The sequence below is a fragment of the Ochotona princeps genome, chromosome 1 (genome assembly GCF_030435755.1).
Source record: "Ochotona princeps isolate mOchPri1 chromosome 1, mOchPri1.hap1, whole genome shotgun sequence".
In the NCBI taxonomy this organism is placed as follows: Eukaryota; Metazoa; Chordata; class Mammalia; order Lagomorpha; family Ochotonidae; genus Ochotona; species Ochotona princeps.
This window is the reverse complement of record NC_080832.1, coordinates 95,630,450-95,651,140: the sequence shown is the minus strand read 5'-3', so window position 1 is coordinate 95,651,140 and position 20,691 is coordinate 95,630,450. Positions and strand designations below refer to the sequence as shown.

The 20,691-nt window shown below is 38.4% G+C and overlaps 1 protein-coding gene across 1 annotated transcript in view; it reads left to right on the top strand.

Annotated features, from left to right (window-relative positions):
• Positions 1-20,399, top strand: part of TINAG (tubulointerstitial nephritis antigen) — an 80,019-nt gene extending 59,620 nt beyond the window's left edge. Inside the window, exons 10-11 of the mRNA XM_058671847.1 lie at positions 4,280-4,325; positions 20,134-20,399. Of these exons, the coding sequence (XP_058527830.1) occupies positions 4,280-4,325; positions 20,134-20,268 (181 nt within the window). The 3' untranslated portion in view covers positions 20,269-20,399. The remainder of the gene's footprint in view (positions 1-4,279; positions 4,326-20,133) is intronic.
• The last annotated feature ends 292 nt before the right edge of the window (positions 20,400-20,691 follow it).

Below are 20,691 nucleotides of genomic sequence, written 5' to 3'. Positions count from 1 at the left end.
TTGACTTTGGAACTTCCAGAAACATTCAAATGGAAATATGAACTAGGAAATCATTTATATTGCTAAAGTAAGGCAATGGATTTTTAAAAATTTGAATGGAAGCCATTCACAATTACTAGAATTTAGAGGCAAGCATTTATTACAGTGATTAAAATGCTGTTTGAAACACTCACATCCCATATATGAGTGGCTGGGTTCTAATTCTGGTGATATTTCCAATTACAGCTTCCTGTTAATGAACAACCTGGCAGTCAGTGAATGATGTCAAGTGGTTGGGTCCCTGCCATGCATTCAGGAAACACATATTATTAGCCTGGCTCCTGGCTTTAGCCTGGTCCCATGCCTGCTTTTGCAGGCATTTGGGAAGTTAACCAGAAGATTATTCTCCTCATTTTCTCTCTTCCCCCAACCCTCTCCATAAGGAAGATTAAACAAATTAAAAAATGAAAAAATAGCATTTAGTTAATAGCTATAGTCATCAGAGATAATATCCAATGAGAAGTATCATAAATATTAAAGGATAACTGATCATTTGGCTTGAAGGAATTTCTAGCTGAGAGCCCTGGCTCAACAGATTTGTAACCTAACCAAGTTAGCCCCAGCATAATAATGCTGCTGTGATTCACTCAAATGCTCAATTGTCAACATTTAAATGATTTCTTCAACATCTGCTGAAATTCCTATAGCTATTCTGGCCCTGAAAACAAACATTAGTAGCTCTCAAACTAGCAGCTTCATGTAGTGCACAGTTAAGTAATCAGTAATGATTTGGTGTCTAGTGAGGTAAGGGTGAGCACTGTGGTTTTATATCAGAGAGATGCCAGGTGACTATAACATGTGAAAATTAATCTTTAACATCTGACTATATATATTTTAGTATTTGAGTTAGCTTGGTTCCTGTGTGACCATACTAGTATCTAAAAAAAAATTAAAATGAGTCAAAAGAGAAATGTCAGAGAAGTAGGATAAACAATGAAGAACCCCAATGTGTGAAGATCAAATTTAGAATGAGGGGCTAACAAAGACACAGTGTAAATGACCGAACAGGAAAGAGGAAAACCAGAAGGATTCGCTGTCAAACAGAATTCAGGGAGAGATTGTTCAAGCACACCAAGTTGGTAAGTAGCATAGAATGTTGCTAAGGGGTACAATAAAACTTTACTGAGAAATATGCTTGGGGCATGGTGATACAGAAGTCTGCAGAAAAGGAAAGAAAAGATAGTGATAACTTCTTTCTGATGAGCCCTTGTATATGCTGTGATGTACATAAATTGTATTAGAATACTGTTTTATTTCTATTTTACGTTGTGAAAATTTGATTTCTCTAATATGAGTTTACTTGGCATTTGTACACTTCCGTAATGTGTATATACTAAGTTTGACTGAAACAACCAGGAAGGTTTATTTTGGATGTAGTATCTTAGAGAATTTTTGTACTGTAATATTGAATGATTCCTGAAAATATTTACACTTTTTGAAAAGTGTAAAAATATAATATTCTGTTCATTTAGAGACTCTACATAGTGACTCTCAACATCACTTTCAACAAATTTCACTGATAATGATTGTATACCAACTGCTAGGTGATGAAGAAACTGCGATAAATAATATAGAGTACTTCAATAAATAAAATAAGCTAAACTGTGACTCATTGATCTGTTATAGCTGCAAATCATTCTAGGAAGCCAGTGAGAAGTATTGCAATCTGTGGGGATCCTTTTAGCTGACCTGGCTGAAATTGAGTAGAAACTGAGATTTGAAGTGTTGAAAGCAATAAATCGATTTTAGTTTTCTTCTATTTTTCAATGCTGATTAACTATCTTGCCTTTCAGTACTGAGTTAAACTGGCATGAAAGTTAGTGTTTCACTTTTTTTTTGATCTGCATTCAGACTGGGGACTGTATGGACATGAGACTGGACCCTTTCTCCATTCTTCTAGGAAAATGTGGTTGGGGAAGCCTTGGATATGGAATTCTTCTAAACAAAACATTCCAGTCAATATTGTTCATTAAGGTACTTATCCATTGGAGCAGCAATACTCCTTCAGTCCTGTGATTATAACTTTGTCAGAAAAACACCCAATTGCTTCAATTCAGTCAATTCTTTTTGCTAAAGGAAGTTTAGGCTGTGAACTTGGGACAGATGAGAAGCTGATTCCTGTTCTCACAAATTGTTCTCTTTTCCGTTGCATATAAATTTATTTCTTCAAAGCTTCTTGTTTTCTTTGATCTCTCTTACACACATGAGTTGTTATCTACCTAGCTTCCTTAACAACAATGAATAAGCTTCTTGTAAGGAAATTTACAATGACGCAGGGAGTTAATACATTTTCAAGATAATATTTATTGACACCTTTTCTATTAGGAAAATAGTTTGTAGAATCTTCATGTAATTTATATTAATATAATGATAGATATCAGAAACTGAGCAAAAGAAGAGAGTTCTAATGTCTCAAAAATTTCCAAGCTGAGATAGTTTGTTTCACTATAATAAATAAAAAATGTACAAGTACATGCACAAGTGCTTGATTATTTTGTGAGGAAATGACCTGTTTCCTTAGAAATCGGTCTCTGATGTGTTGATAACAGAATTATCTGTAGTCATTATTTTGCTGCACACAGCAGATGTGTATCTACATCCCCTCCAACACTGTTTCAATACTTCTATACATCCCCAGGGCATCTCAAATGGCCTTATTAACAAATGTTGTACTTACTTAGTGATGTAGTTTTCTTGTATAGCCTCTGTGCTCTCTATTAAACGCTATTCTGCCCTTGCATGCACCATCCTCAATAAAATAAAGCTCAAGCACTTCAAAAAACACCTTTACTATTTCTAATGTCATCCTCTATTTAAGAGTTAAAGTAGGTTATGGGACACACAGTTTCTATTGAATTATTCCCTTTTTATTTAATATCAAGGTTGATCCTTCTCTCCCAGAAATAAAATTCAAAATGCTCCAGTGTAGTGTCTGAGCTTAAACAGAAAAAAAAAATCTACACTTGATTGTTACGTTTGCTTTTTTTTAAACGTTTACCTATTATTTATTATTTGTTTAGGAGGGAGTGCTTCCATTGGCTGATTTGGTCTTCATATGGCAGCAAACGGGTGAGGTAAATTACAGCCAGAAGCAGACAGTGCTGCCTTGTGGATGGCAAGTGTTTAAGTAATTGAGCCACAGTTTGCTGACTCTCAGTGTGCGCTTCAGCAAGAAACTGGATTGAAAGCAAAGGAAGGAATTGATTTCAGCCATTTCCATTTGGAGAACAGGCATCCCGAGCAGCAGCTTAATCTATTGTACCATCATCGTTGCCCCACTGTTCTCTTTTGATCAAAGCTTTATTTTTGATCTATGACATCAGTAGATAGAATAGGTTAATGTCCCAACTCAATGGATTTATTCAGTAGAAAAAGGGCAGTACTGGTAAGTTCAGGTTCTTTAGGAATTATTACATGCTATGCTGAAAATGCTTTATGATTATAGGATTCTGTTTCCATATTTTCATATATATATGTACACAGAAATTTCATGTTCTATAGATAATTTCATTTCTATCTACTATCTATCTGAATACTTTTACAGAAATTGGATATCCTATAAAAATGATGATATTTCCATTATGTTTTACTAGTAGTCTTGTAGACCTTTTTTTGCATTTAGGATATGTTATAAATGAAGAAATATCATTAAGTATCTTTAAGCTATCGTTAAATTTTTTATTTATTTTTATTTCAATTGAAAGGCAGATAAACTGGTAGATCCGCCATCCTCTGGGTTACTCCCCAAATACCTACTAGAAGCCAGGAAGAGTTTAATCTAGATCTTCCACAAGCACGGCAAAGACCCAAGGATGGGAACCATCACCTGTTGCTTTCCAGAATTCAAGAAACTGGGACTGGGAGTGGAACTGAGACAAACTCAGCCATTTTGACATGGGAGGTGGTGTTCCTAGGGGAGTCCTAACAATTATACAAAATACCTGCCCCTCTTTAAATGCTGTAAAACTGCTGAACTTCAGCTACCTTAGGATTTTCCTTGTTTTGTAAATGAGTTAATTTAAAACCATTTGAATAAACACAAGTCGATTCAGTGCATACAAATAATGCAATGGACAAGAAAAAACTGTGTAAGTATATTTTCTTTAAGGTAATGGCATATCTGTTGTAAAATATGGTGGGACAGTTGGAAAATTCAAAATACAGAGATGAGAAGCTCCATGTTTTCAAGGTACAATTCCAGCATTTTGATGATACCGATATGTGTTGCTATTCATTGTAGGTGGGGCACACTGAAAGGAGCACGAGGACAGAAAGAAAAATTTTGGGTATGTAACACTTGGCAATTTTAATCCCTGCTGTGAAGTGAACACTTCAGACTCTACGGTCTGCCAGCTCTCAGCTTTGTACTATTAAATCCCATGCTAAGTCAATGTAAGTCATACTATTGTTTTCTTTAGCACAAAACTCATTGTAGTCATTTATATCATACTAATGCTTTTCTTCAACACCTATTATTCCAAATTTTAAAGGAATAGCCCTTATTTTTTCCAACTGAGGATCAGCAGGAAAACTTTTTGCTCTATTATAATCTATATAAAACTTCAAGTAATGCACCAGGCTTTATTATATATGAAAGTATTTTATTTAACTTGACAGCTTTATTCTATTCCTATCATATTTATATATATTTTTAAGCGTAAGTTCTCTCTTTGTAACATATACATGTACCTTCATTAAGAGAAGAATAACCATATTACAGGAAAGGAACATATTGAAGAAGAATGGAGTGTATTATTTCAAATAATCAGTTAAATACAATGAGCTCCATCAGTTGTTCTAAGCCCTTATATCTGTACATTTTATGTTTTTTCAGAAATGATATAAAGTCTTGGTGATGCTACTTTTAAAATTAAATTTGAATATATACAGTAGAGAACATAGTACAGTTTTCAAAATATTAGATATTAGGTTTGTTTCCTTCATAATATCTTTTTTTTTTTTTTTTTTTTTTAAATTCATTAATTACATTGTATTATGTGACACAGTTTCATAGGTACTGGGATTCTCCCCACCCCTCCCCAAACCCTCCCACCATGGTGGATTCCTCCACCTTGTTGCATAACCACAGTTCAAGTTCAGTTGAGATTCCCCCATTGCAAGCATATACCAAACATAGAGTCCAGCATCTTATTGTCCAGATAAGTTCAACGGCTTCTTAGGTATACACTCTCTGGTCTGAAGACAGAGCCAGCAGACTATCATCCCGATCAATTAAAAGCTCCAACATACCATCAGCAAAAATTTACATCACCATGGAATTAATTGACATAGTAACGAGTAACCAATATGGTAAAAGTAAATGCGATTTCTTATCCACCTTCTGTGACCACCTCATTGACATTTCAATTTAGGTTTATACACAACATATAACATTCATAACATAACTTGTTATACATAACATCGTGTCATCTTAAATTAAGGCAAACATGTGGTATTTAACCTTTTGGGATTGGCTCATTTCCCTTAGCATTATGGTTTCCAGTTTGGCCCATTTGGCCACAAAGAACTGCATTTTGTTTTGTTTAATAGCTGAGTAGTATTCCATGGAGTAGATGAACCATAGCTTTCTTATCCAATCCTCTGTTGATGGGCATTTTGGTTGCTTCCATGTCTTTGCAATTACTGATTGTGCTGCTATGAGCATAGGAGTGCATGTTGGTTTCTCATAAAACAAGTGTTCTGGATATATTCCTAGGAGTGCTATTGCCGGGTCATACGGTATGTTGTATTTGAGTTGTTTGAATGTTCTCCATACTGATTTCCATAGAGGCTGTACCAGCCTGCAGCCCCACCAGCAGTGGAGTAGGGTTCCCTTTTCCCCGCAACCTCGCCAACAAGTGTCGTTGGTGCTTTTATTCATGTGGGCCAGTCTTACTGGCGTTAGGTGGTACCTCATTGATGTTTTAATTTGGATTTCCCTTATTGCCAGGGAACTTGAGCATTTTTTCATATGTTTATTTGCCATTTGGGTTTGTTCCTTTGTGAAGTGTTTGCCCATTTCCCGTGCCCATTTCTTGAGTGGCTTGTTTGTTTTGACATTTTGGTTGTTTTGTAGCTCTTTGTATATTCTGGAGATCAGCCCTCTATCACCTAAGTCGTGTGCAAAGATCTTCTCCCATTCTGTGGGTTGCCTTTTTACTTTGTTGATTGTTTCTCTAGCTGTACAGAAGCTTCTTAGTTTGATGAGGTCCCAATTGTTTATTTTGGTCTTGATTTCTACTGCATTTGGAGTCTTTTTTAGGAAGTGAGGGCCTACCCCTAAGTGTTCCAGTGTGTTTCCAACATTTTCTTCCAAAAGTTTGAAGGTTTCTGGATGTAGGTTTAAATCTTTTATCCATTTGGATTTGATCTTAGTATATGGTGAGAGATGTGGGTCTATCTTTTTGTTCCTGCAGGCTATCAACCAGTTGTCCCAACAGCATTTATTGAACAGACCTTCCCATTTGCCTGGGTTGTCGTTTGTCTTTTTGTCAAAGATTATTTGGCTGTATTTCTGTGGGTTCCCATCTGGTGTTTCTATTCTGCTCCATTGATCTTCTTCTCTATTTTTGTGCCAGTACCAGGCTGTTTTGATAACCACTGCCCTATAGTATGTCCAGAGGTCCGGAACTGTGATTCCCCCTGCTAACTTCCTGTTCTTGAGAATGGTTCTAGCTATTCGTGGTTTTTTGTGTTTCCAGATGAACCTTTGAATCATTGTTTCCAGGTCTGTGAAGAATGTTTTGGGCAATTTGATTGGGATTGCGTTGAATGTATATATTGCCTTTGGCAGTATAGACATTTTAATGATATTGATTTTACCTATCCAGGAGCATGGGATGTTACTCCATCTTTCTAGATCTTGTTCAATTTCTTTTTTAAGTAGTTTGTAGTTTTCCTCGAATAGGTCTCCTACATTTTTGGTTAGGTTAATTCCCAGATACTTCATGCTTTCCTTTGTTACTTTGAATGGTATCTTGCTGGTTAGATCTTTTTCCAACTTGGGGCTGTTAGCATACACTATGGCTGTTGATTTTTGTTCATTAATTTTGTACCCTGCCACTCTACCAAACTCTCGTATAAGTTCTAGTAGTCTCTGTGTTGAGCCTTTTGGCTCTTCCATATAAAGAATCATGTCATCTGCATATAGTGAAAGCTTGACTTCTTCATTTCCCATTTGGATTCCTTTGATTTCTTTTTCTTGTCTTATGGCCTCAGCGAGTACCTCTAGAACTATGTTGAATAGCAGCGGAGAAAGCGGACATCCCTGTCTTGTTCCAGATCTCAGTGGGAAGGGTTCCAGTTTTTCTCCATTCAGTATGATGCTGGCATTGGGTTTTTCATATATTGCTTTGATTATGTTGAGGATTTTTCCATCTATGCCTACCTTGGTTAGGGTCTTTAGCAGGAAGTTGTGCTGAATTTTGTCGAAAGCTTTTTCTGCATCTATTGATACTATCATGTGATTCTTGTTTTTCAGTTTTTGGATGTGGTGTATCACATTTATGGATTTGCGAATGTTGAACCATCCCTGCATTCCAGGGATGAATCCTACTTGATCTGGATGAATGATCTGTCTGATGTGTTTTTGAATTCTGTTGGCTAGGATTTTGTTGAGAATCTTAGCATCAATGTTCATCAAAGAGATAGGTCTGTAGTTTTCTTTCTCTGTAGGATCTCTGCCCGGTTTTGGGATTAAGGTAATGTTGGCTTCATAGAATGAGTTTGGAAGGGTTGCTTCCTTTTCTATTGTTTTGAAGAGTTTGTAGAGGATTGGAGTTAGTTCTGTTCGGAATGTTTTGTAGAATTCTGTAGTGAAGCCGTCTGGGCCTGGGCTTTTCTTTGTTGGGAGGTCTTTAATCACTGATTCAATCTCTGCTTCAGTTATGGTTTTGTTCAGGTTGATTGTTGCCTCTGGGCTAAGTTTTGGCAGGTTGTGTGAGTCTAAGAACTTTTCCATTTCTTGGTGGTCTTCTGATTTGTTGGAGTACAGTGCTTTGTAGTAATTTCTGATTATGTTCTTAATGGTTGTAATGTCTGTTGTTATGTTGCCTTTTTCATCTTTGATGCTGTTAATTCTTGCTTTCTCTTGTTTTTTCTTTGTCAGTCGGACCAGCGGGGTGTCTATTTTGTTTATCTTTTCAAAAAACCAGCTTTTTGATTTGTTGATTTTGTGTATGGTTTTTTTTATTTCTATCTGGTTGATTTCCTCCCTTGTTTTGATGATTTCTTGTTTCCTGTTGTGTGTGGGGCTCATCTGCTGCTGCTTTTCCAATTCCTGGAGGTGTGTGGTTAGTTCCTGTATTTGGCGACTCTCTTGGGCCTTGACATGAGCTCCAATTGCGATGAGTTTACCCCGTAGCACTGCCTTGGCAGTGTCCCACAAGTTTTGGAATGTTGTGTCAGAGTTTTCATTGGTTTCCATAAATTTTTTGATCTCATCTTTAATTTCTTCTCTGACCCATTGTTCGTTTAATAGCATATTGTTCAGCCTCCAAGAGTTTCTATATTTCCTGGGACATTTTGAATTGCTGATTTCCAGTTTCATTCCGTGGTGGTCTGAGAGGGTACATGGTATGATTCCTATCTTTTTGAAGTTATTTAGATTTGCTTTGTGTCCTATCATGTGGTCGATCCTGGAGAAGGTGCCATGCACTGCTGAAAAAAATGTATAATCTGTGGTCTTAGGATAAAAAATTCTATAAATGTCTACCAAGTCTAGTTGTTCTAATGTTTGTACGAGCTCTGTTGTTTCTTTGTTGAGTTTTTGTTTTGTTGATCTGTCTATAGTTGTTAGTGGGGTGTTAAGATCACCCACTATTATTGTGTGTGTATCTATGTCTCCCCTTAAGTCTGTAAGTAGTTGCTTCACGAAGCTAGGCGCATTGGAATTAGGTGCATATATGTTCACGATTGTAATTACTTCTTGATGGATCAGTCCCTTCACCAATATATAATGTCCTTCTCTGTCCTTTTTGATGTCTGTCAGCTTGAAGTCTAGGTCATCTGAGATTAGAACAGCTACGCCAGCCTTTTTTTCTCGTCCATTGGCATGAAATGTCTTTTTCCATCCTTTCACTTTAAATTTCTTACAGGATTTTCTGGTTAGATGTGTCTCTTGTAGACAACATATAGTTGGGTGCTGTTTGATGATCCATTCCGTTAATCTATGCCTTTTGATTGGTGAGTTTAAGCCATTTGTGTTTAGAGATAATATTGAAAGGAATTGGTTTTGGGCTGCCATGAGTGTAAGTATGCAGGTGTGTATTTGCGACTATTAGAGTTCTTGATTGGTTGACTTTTCTTGTATGGATTTTAGTGGGGAGGTCTTCCCATTTGCCATCTTTGATTTTGGTTTGTATTTTTTCTTTCTGGGTTTAGCACCTTCCTGAGGAGATTTTCCAGAGCTGGTTTCGTGTTGATGTATTCTTCGAGTTTCTCTTTACTGTTGAAGTATTTGATTTCATTCTCAAATATAAATGAGAGCTTTGCTGGGTACATTATTCTTGGTTGGCAGTTGTTTTGTTTCAGGATTTGATAGGTTTTACCCCATTCTCTCCTTGCTTGGAGCGTTTCTTCTGATAGGTCGGCTGTGATCCTGATTTCCCTTCCCCTGAAAGTAATCTTATCCTTTTTTCTTACTTGTCTTAGAATGGTTTCCTTGTATTCACTTGAAGGTAGCTTGAGGACCACATGTCTGGGAGACGATTTGTTTGGGTCGTATCTCCTGGGGGTTCTTTGCCCTTCCTGGATTTGTGCTGGATTTATATTTCCAATATTCTGGAAGTTCTCCTGTATTATCTCATTGAGCACCCGTTGCAAGCCTGTCTCCTTTTCCACTCCTTCGGGAAGGCCTATTATTCTAATATTTGATTTTTTGAGGTTGTCTTTCATTTCCTGTATGGACCTATTGGCTTTCTCTAGATTTGTCTCCAACTGTTTGATGAGCTGCTGCCTTTCATTCTGATTGTCTTCCAATTCTGATATTCTGTCCTCTGCTGTGTTCATTCTGTTGGTTAGGCTTTCAATTTTGTGCTCTATATCGAGGATTCCCTTTTTGATTTGATTTATTTCTGCAGTGATATGGTTTTCGAATGCCTTAGACTCTTCCCAGCGCTTTTCACTCTCTCTGACGAATTTCATCATTAGCTTCTTAAAGTCCTTATCTGATAGTTCCTCTATGTCTTCATCTTGCATCTCAGATATTGAGATTAGTTTTTGGTTGTATTGGGAGGGAGTGCTTGATCTTTCCTCTGGGTCATTGCTTTTTCTGATACTTCTCCTCATTGTGTTTTTGCTTCTTGTTGTTTTGAGATTTTAGCGGTGATTCAGCTGAGCCGGCTCTGGTTTGGGGTCTCCGGCTGAGCCCAGCAGGGCTTACTGCCTGAGTCACCAGCTGCTTTCAGGGTCTGTAGATCACAGCCCTGAGCTGGGTCAGGAGGCTTTGTGGGCCAGCCCTAGTGCCAGGCCCCTTCCCCTGTGGCTCCCTCTCAAAGGCAGTGCCCTACAGATTCACTCTGCTGAGCCGCGCCTGGGCTTTGGGTCACAAGGCTAATACAGCGGGGGTCTCCGCCTCAGTGCTGAGCCGAGACTCTCCTTCAGGGCTTGAGGTTAGCACAGCAGGGGCTCCTGCTGCTCGGAGTCTAAAATCCCCAACCCAGGCCTGTGCTGGGCTGGAAATCTCCGCAGCCCCAGTGCCAAACTCAGAAGCGCTGCTCCGCTGAGGGCTGCAACACCACAGGCAGGTCTTTCCGAGCGCGCTCCTGCTGGGAAAACCTGTCCGGCCAGTTCAGCTGAGCCCGCTCTGGTCTGGCCTCTCTAGCTGAGCCCAGCTGGGGACTCTGCCCTGAAGAAGCCACTTCCTCAGCTGCACTCTCTCAAGGGTAGAAGCGGATCTCTGAGAGGCACAGAGCCCTTGAGGTGAGATGTGCCCCCACTAGTCTGCTCCTCTGCCCAGGACGTGAGGCCCTGTCTAGCGTTGCCCAGCCTCTGGGGCTCAGGGCGAGTCCAGCAACAGGATCCACTGACTCTCCCACAGCCAGTCCACAGCTCAGAGCCGATACGGGGATCTCTGAGCCCCAGTCCCACAGCGCCGCTCCTGTTCCCTCTGCACTCTCCCTCAGCCGCTGAGCAGCGGGTAGGCAAGCCTCTGGGAAATCTCCCCTGCTTTTCCTCCACTTCTGCAGGGATGATGCACCCAATGATCAGTCCAGTAGCCTCCTCTGGGGGCTCCTGCCTTCCAGGGGACTGGTGCCCCTGTCGGTGTGGGCGCCTATCCTTCCAGCCGCCTCTGTTTTCCCTGGGGCGGTTGAGCCTCCGCCGCCTTCCCCCTGCCTGGGATCGTGACTCACCAGGTTTCTCGTGGCGTGCTGTATTTTCTTTCCTACTTTTTGCGGCTGTTCCTTCACGCTGTGTAGATCTTCTTGCTTTAGTGAACTCCAGTGACCTTCTCGTTCTTCTCCCTACAGTTTCGCACCTCCTGGCCTGTTTCTCTGCTGGATCGGCTCCCCTCCTTCCCTACTCCACCCTACACCAGCTCTCTGCAGTCGGCCATCTTTTTCTCTCTCCCCCCTTCATAATATCTTGATACATTTTATCATACAGCGCTCAAAAAATGGATCAGCCACATATGTGTCTCATCTTAAATTTGTCTTGTTGATATATGAGGATATCATACATCTTAGTACAATCCTTTGCATTTAAACCAACCATTTTATTCATTGAAATAAATATTGGAGCAGCCAACAATTAATATAAATAACAGCAAGTTATTTGAATATCTATGATTAAATGCTTAGGTTATATTGTTATTAAATGAATTTGAACATTGTTCCATCCTATAACATTTTATTATTTAGAGATAAAAACAAATTCTTGGACTAATGTATTTGGTTTACAACATACTTTAACATGCAGTACTGGATAGTTGTTTGTTGAGTATGAATGAATCCACAAAGGAAAATGTTTTGTGATCTTGAACCTGATTATTTCTGTTCCAGAGCTCCACAGGTGTTGCATTGTAAATATTCAGAAATAAACACAGTGTCTATATGCATTCACTTACTGTTTTACATTCAACACATAGATCATGCTACTGTATTCTTTTATGATACTTATGTGAGGGTTACTATTAATTCTGAACTTGCTATTCATGCAAAATTTTCAAAAAAAGTTATTTTACAGGCATAGGGATGAGATTTCTTTGAGCTGTGACATTTTGGTCAAAGGATTAAATACAAAAGATAGAAATACAAGAATATTGCTAATTTCAAAATTTTATGTGAATTGACTTTTCAAAATGTTTCAACGGTAGCTGCTTTTTCCGAACTATTATTAACATCCAGTCTGATGTCCCAAGTAAAGTAGATATTGGCAAGTTCCATCATGAATTGCTGTTATAAACAAGTATTTCAAAAAGTAATTTAATGATGCATATTGAAGTCATAGAAATGATTATGGACTCAGAATCCAGGAATTACTTTCATTTTTTCAGATTTAAAAAAATATTTTAGCTCTCATATATGTGGAGGAATGTGCAATATTTGTCTCACTATGTTTGGATTATTTTACTCAACACATGTCTTCAATTTCTATTCATGCTGCTATAATTGTCAATACTTCATTCTATTTTGTAATTTAATAATACTGCATTGTGTTGAATTCATAATATTTTATTAAGCTGCATATTTTGATTGACATCTTTATTTTTAGTACACATGCAAAAACATATGTTGTAGGGAAATATGTGATTATTCATCTTGGGCTAGAACTATATTTACCTCATTTATCAGTGTATTTCAAGGACAAAATGTACTGACAGGTATACAGTTATAACATAAGCAATGCTCATTGAATGGGTGAGTGAATAACTATGCATAAAAGTATTGCTAGACTCACTAAATAATATTCATTCTCTACTAAACTAAATAATGGCTTGATTTAAAAATGAAATTTTCAAGTACTCTTAAACTGTTTTAAAAGTACTTATGAAAGGCCTGAGGGATCTATATCCTAAGTAGAGGTTTTCATTGATATGATCAGATCAGCAGACAGCCTAACATGCCAGTGACACAGATGGGTGATATGGTAAGAACGAATGACATTTATTTTACACACCTAGTAGTTTATATTTCAGAGACACAAAGAACAATGTGTTTTCCCTTCTACACAGGACACAGGAAAGCAGATTCTTTTCCTGGCAGGATAGAAATAAAAGGATTTATTTCACTAACATAAGATGAACAGGATTGTGTGTTCTGATCCTAATATTTAAACACTATATAAAAAGTTCTATGTAAGGGCCAAAAAAACACAGGATAATGTCTCCCCATGTTAGTCTTCAATTCTTTCTGCTTGCAAGTCCCATGGGAGATAGTGTTTCCGCACTTCAGGTGCTTTGGGGTTTAGTCTAGAAACTTCTTTTCTATACCTCCTTGTCCCCCTTGGGAACATAGGAGATACAAAAGCACTGAAAAATCCCAGAGAGTCTATTTACCTATAATTATATGTAGATATTTCTAAGCAGCTTAAAAATAAGTCTAGAGCACAGATGTATTTTTGTAATAAATATAATTGGATGAATCCCACTATTGAGCAAAATGCAAGAGATAGCAGTAAGCAGTAAATGTGACTATATAAAAAAGAACAGATGTCCTTACACTTGTGTTTTGTGGTAACAAGAGAATTGAATCTGAGGATGGTTTTCAGTCTTGGGAGTAAGTTTTTAGTTCTGAGAACAGTTTAGGATTGGCTTTGTAACAGGCAAAGAAATCTCAAGGAGAATGAGAATCTAGCTAAATTGGAATTTTAGAGGAGCTTAAAATACACAGTCCTTTTGTTTTCATGGAATGTTTGCTGGGTGTTGGAATAGAGTGAATAGCTAACATGGTGGTCAAAGGAGACAAAAATAATGAATTTCTGGACCTAGGGAAAGGTTCTAACCTGACAGACTCTGAAGCAGACATGATAGATACAACTCTGGACATATTTGTAACCAAGCAGGATCCCAACTCAATTCTTGACTAGATTGAAATGAACATCACCCTTCTCTAGAAAATAGGGCTTACTTTCCTGATAAACAATGTTAATCTCTATAATTATCACAAAATATATCCAGCATAAACTTAAAAATTAGGAGACAAAACAGGTAAAAGAAGTTGTGACTAACAATCCAGGCTCCTGGCTTCGAGTAAGCTCGGCTCCAGCCATTGTGGCCACTCGGAAAGTGAATCATCAGGCAAAAGATCTTCCTCTGTCTCTCCTCCTCTCTATATATTTGCCTTTCCAATAAAAATAAATAAATTTAAAAAATCACAAAAAGGAAGACATATCTGAAAACTAAAGAATTTCAATCTATTAAATAACAAAATTAATTCTTTAATTTGTGGATTCAAAAATATAGCAGGCAGACAATGATCATCAATAGAGTTCAATAAAATATATCCCTAATATAATACACAAAATGTAATGAGAAAATGAAAACAAATTCAGAACTACATGGAGAGATGTGAGAGTACAATAAGATGTTTTGACAATTAGCACTCTGGACTCTGACATAATCATAATTAAAGTCCCAGGAGGGTAAGAGAGAAAGAATGGATATTCAAAATCATAACAATGAAGTTTTTCAAAGTGTAAAAACAGCCAAAAACCTAAATAATTGAAACTCAATATTTTATAGAAAAAGCAGATAAGATTTAAAAAAGAATAAAGTTTCAACTGTACAAGAAAATGGCTTTTATTCTTTTTTAAATCTTGAAATACTCTTGAAATACATGCCAAAATTGGCCAAAGCTGAGCTATAAGTGAAATACACTATATTCAAGATTGTAATTATACAAAGTATATCACACCAAACTATTCCTTGTTTGGCTAAAGAAGCATTGAATTTAATAGAAAATGCATGTATCACAAGAGAAGAAATGTTCAAATTAATGAACATCTTTAATGTTTTGAAAATATTCATATAATAATCTAAATGCTCGTTGCCTGTACTGGATGTGACCGCAGCATGATTAAGGGGGTGGTCCCTTCGCTGGACAGCTACTCCCACTGGAGAGTGTGGGCTGGGATGGGGACAGACCAGACTAAGCAGGGCTACAACACCTGTGCGCCTCATGTGGACTAGATCAAGGAAAAGCAAGGCTGGGCTGATTATTCCTATAGTGCCAGCATAAATTAGAGTGGGTGAGGGTTGTTTGGGCTTAGTCTCAGCATCAGCTGGCAGAAGCTGGCACTGGGTGCTAATCCTGTCAAGTCAAACCACAGAACCACCCGAAGAGTGCATGAACCAGGAGTGAGAGAGACCTGGGAGGGAAATAGTGGGCTGTTCCCTCTTGGGTTACTACCCCCACGGGAGGGCACGAAAACTAAAATGGGGGCTGGGGTGGCTAGACAGAGAGGCACTCAACAAAGTCCATGGGGGCTGGATAGTTGAGCTGGTTAGATGGAACTAAGCTTCAATACTTATTGACATGTACGAGAGCTAAATGGGGTGTGGAACAGACTGGACAAGTCTGCTACACATACTGGCAAACCAGGGTAGGGGCAGGCCTGGTGAGGTTATTGTGGGTCGCTCTGACTAGGCTGCAGCTCCCACTGGTTTATGTGAGGGCCGAGTATGTGCTGGGCAGAACCAGGCTGGACTGCAACACCCATTGGTTCCAGTGGAAGTCGGGACTGAAAACAGAACCAACCCAGCAATTGCAACCACCAGCTGATTGTGGTGATGGACTGTGCCAGGCCCTGTGCTTGCTAGAACACACAAGAATCTGTTCTGGGAATACCTCAAAGTTTCTTTGGGGATCTCCCCAATTGAAATACCAGACTCAGAACCCTAGCCAAGAAAAGACAGAGGGCAGAACAAGTCAATCAACTACCTCAGCTATATGGTGGCAGCGAAATACTGGGCAAATGGAGACTCTATGATGGGCTAGATCAATCAGTGGATTCTTCAACGACCTCATTGTGCTCAGAGTGAGAGACTGGCAGTGATTCATAACTGGTGAACTATCAAAACCACTTGAGCAAGAACCTTGGAGCATGCCCCACATCCAGGACTTGGGGTGGGTGGGAAACTGGGTGGGGCTTCTCCCTCAACATCCCCCTTTACCTCAGATACATGAAGGAAACAATATGGAAATAATAGTCTTACCCACTTCCCTATAGCCCTTGAACCTTTTTACCGTAATTAACTATGTAAAGATTGTCAAAAATACAATGAAAAAAATGAAAAAAATGATCTAAATGCTCAAATTATACAGTAAAACAAGAGAAGAACAAAAATACCTGAAAGCATAAATTATCTTATAGTAAAAAGTGAACAAAGGAACAAAGCCAAGAGTTGGTTTCAAAGAATGTTAAATTCCTAGAAAGACAAAAACAGTGAGAGGAAGTATAATAGAGATGAAAGGGAAAAAGAAGACCATACCACAGAGTCAATAGCTATTAGATAAGTTAAAAGGGAATATTATGAAAAAACTTATGCCAGTATATTTGAAAATGTAGATGAAATGCTGAAATTCATGAAACTTTATCTAAGATGAAATTAGGAAGCCTAAGCAGTTCTCGGATTTTTTTGGCATTAAGTGACTGTATTTTATAACAGAACCAAGCATTCTCACGAAGAAAATCACTGTCAAAAATCTTACGAATTGAATTTGCTGGAATAGCTAAGGCACCAAGGAAATCAACGTTACATCTAACCCATTCATGAATAAATCAGGGAGAGTTCTCAGTTCACTCCAAATGAATATAAAACCAATCCCAAAATTTGAACATGACAATAAAAGAAAGGTAAATTGCAGGCCTTTCTCGCTCATGGATACACCATTCTAACAAAATACTGCAGTTGAGAGATTTATTTGAAGAACAACACTGGTACATCCCAGAAATGTTGAGACTGCTTTCCACAGCACTCCCAAGGGGAGGTGATGGAGGCCCCACGGAAATCACCGAGTAAAGGAGACAACCAGTAGTCAATCGACATATCCAAGTGAAGTTTATGTACAGGATGATAAACAGGAAGCCCAGAGTATTAGTAATAGTAACCTAATTGGTCCCCCACCCCACCCCACGTTGCCACCGATCAACTTAATGATCAGTGTTAGATAAAGTCCTTCCTGACAGAGCAGTGTGCAAGCCTGACTTAACCACAGTGGCCCCTCTTCGGTTCTCTCATTTCTCCACTGCAAGGTGAGGACTTCTCAAGAAGAAGAAACAAAATCTGTACATCGGGTCCTGGGCTGCTTGTCAGTCATCAGGCTAAAGCAGGGTCTCAGTCAGCCAAACCCTCTGCCAGTTTCCCAGGGGTGCAGTGTGATGTGCCCTCATGATCTCTGGCATAGGCCTGGAAAGTCCGGATCCACGGACGACTACCCACAGAATGTAGGGTTGGTTTAAACATTAAAGTCAGTCATTATAGATTATTACATAATTATCTTCAAGGAGATAAAAATTAAGCATGTGATACAGAAATCAATTAATGTCTTATTTATAGCACTTGTTTTTTTTCTAAAGATTTATTTATTTTTATTGGAAAGTCAGATATTCAGAAAGAAGGAGAGACAGAGAGGAAGATCTTCTGTTCACTGGTTCACTCCCCAGGTTGCATGAACTGCTGGAGCCGAGCTGATCGGAAGCCAGGAACCAGCAGCCTCTTCCGGGTCTCCCATGAAGGTGCAGGGTCCCAAGGCTTTGGGCTGTCCTCTGCTGCTTTTCAGGCCACAGGCAGAAGGCGGGGCTGCAGGGATTAGAACCAGCGCCCATATGGGATCCCAGTACCTGCAAGGTGAGGACTTTAGCTGATAGGCTACCACACCAGGCCAACAGCATCTGATTTAATGTTTTGTTTTTGTGCATCAAGATAAATTTTAGCACTTTAAACATTAATTATTCCAGAATTTCTGTTGGTCAAGAGTGCAGTCAATTTAAATAAGAGGCATCCTTGCAATTTAAATGATATGAGGTCCAGTAAATAGAGGTAGAGCGGAATCAGTCAAGTTTGCTAACAAGAGCAAATTGACAATTTTAGATTTTCAGGGCTGTGCACAATTGTAAAGAAGAAAAGCAAAACACTGTTACTTCATACATTATGTCAAAATAGGTTGCTAGCCAGATTTAGTTTATCAATCATAGTTCATCAAATCTTTGCCACAGAAATTTCAGATATATAGACATATCTATCTATCTAATAATGAAATTTGCACTATTATATTCGCCAATTATCTAAGAATGAAATTGTGGATTGTAGTCATCTTCATCCATCCCAATATGTTTAGGTTCATACTGAAGTCATGGTCTCAGGAGCTGAAGATGTCAAGAACTTACAATTTCCAGAATGTACAATAGTGATTTTCTTTTAAAATGATGTTATTTGACTGTTCAGACAGTGTGGATGCAGTGGTGTTGGAGGAAGTAAAACAAGAGACAGAGGAAGGCAGAGAGGGAGAGAGAAGCTTAGAAATATGGAAATTGTAATTTAATTCAGCTAATTGTTGTTTTAACTCTGATGCAAAACTTTGATGCTGAGTGATTCAAAGTCCATTCCATTGTTGAAGTGGTATATTAAGATCAGACTTTTGTACACAGCTTTGGGGGTACCTCTTTAATCCATAGGTGTATACCTGAAGATATGGACTAAGGAGGTAAGAGCCAGATCTAGAAAGGAAACTGTTGATAATCTGCAGTTGCTTAAAGCTATTGTTCTCACGATGATTTCTGATTCTGAGTGAATCTGCTCATCTATTATGAGGCAGAAAACATTGAAAGCTCAACACCATGCCACATGCCTGGGTAGTATTGATGTAAATCATGCCAGAGTAAGTGTTTTGTCTCCTGCTCACTGTGGGGTGAGTGTGGAGGTAAGTGTGGGAACTGTATTGAGTCTTCAATTAACTGGCCTTTCCTGCTGCCTTCACCCTGGGTTCATTCCCTTCCTTTTGTGTGCTCATTTTACCTTTCTGATAGTTTCTAAATACCGTATCAGTGTTTTGCTTTCACCAGGTACTTACCCACTCAAACTTTAAATCAAGGACTCATTTTGGATCTGTCACAGCTCCCTAATCATCTCATATTTTAGAAAAGCAAAAGAATAAAGAACCTTGTATTTCCCGTTTATTTTCTTTTTAAAAGATTTTGTAAGTTTTGTGCCTCTATTTTCCTGCCTCAGCTAAATGATTCAACTGTTCAGTTATGTAAACCATGAGCCTCTTGTCTCTAACCTCCTAAATCGACTCATCTCAGATCAGATGGAGTAACATTATCAAGCCAGGCTTGTTCTCCTTGCTTTCCTGTTGGATACAAGCCTTGCTGTCATCCTCATTATTTTCTCTGCATGGATGTACCTCCTCTCCTTTCCAGCCTCAAACCCTATGAATTTACGCTATCTCATTATCTAATTGTAACAATTTATTTGATTCATTTTACTACTACTTACCTTTGTTTCTGCTTTCACTATTTTTCTTTTTCTTGGTCTCTCACCCTTAATTTATCTGGGGAACTCAGGCTCATGCTTTTATACACATGCAATGTACCACCTTCTATCACATTGTCCCTGAACTATCTAAACGAGTGTGATGCCCATGTCTGCCTTCATTACCACCTGGTTCACATCCTTTCCTTGTTAGATGCCTTCCATTGACCGTCCTTGGTTGGATTGTAAATTCTCTGAACACACACGAATGTATTATTTACCTTTGATCTTGCTTTGCTCAGCAAGACTGTTTCCACAGTAAGCACTCTGAAAACCGTGTCTTGTGTGCCAAATTACCATTGCACTCCTAGGATTGTGAGAGTCGAACCAGTTATGGTTGTTGATAATATGTATATATTTTGTATGTTAATGTAGCTTAGAAACAAAATAAATAATTGTTAAATGGAAGATATTTAAGTTCTTAATTAGGAAGGGGTTCCTTCAAAAAACTCATTGAAGATGAAATTAAAAGGGAAAAAATATGTGACACTCTTGGAAACCTATATAAACACTAACAGGTCCGAAGCATTTAAACTGCAAATTGAGTTTCTTATGTTTTTATGGATGGGATTTAAAATACTGAAGTAGGATTCTCAACTTTTTCACTTTTTGTTTTTCTGCAGATTGCTGCCAATTCCTGGGGAAAGTCATGGGGAGAGAACGGCTATTTTAGGATTCTTCGAGGAGTAAATGAGTCTGACATTGAAAAGTTGATTATTGCAGCTTGGGGCCAACTGACAAGTTCAGATGTAGCATAACATATCATTAAATTCCAATAAGGCCATGCATTTAATTAACCCCTAAAGTTGAAGTTTAGCAATGTGCGGTTCAATGTGACAGTGGAATATTTATTTATTCACACTGTTACTATATAGAGTGTATGTATTTTTGTGCTTGCTTTACCGATGCTGTTTGCCTCTGCCTCCGCTGTCTTACTAAAAATGTGAAAACACCAGGCAAGGACAGCAAGCTGTTTAAATGCCCAAAGTGCCTGGGCTGCCTTTGTTTTTCTCTGTTAATGATGTGTTGTTTTTCTGGAATTGTTCATAAACAGTGTAATGATATTTGTCCTAACGTTTACAACACATATTTGTAAAAATAATGTAATTTCTTCTTGGCCAATGAAGACTTTCAACAAAGTACAAACTCACCTGTTTACCATACGTATGATTTTTTTTTTC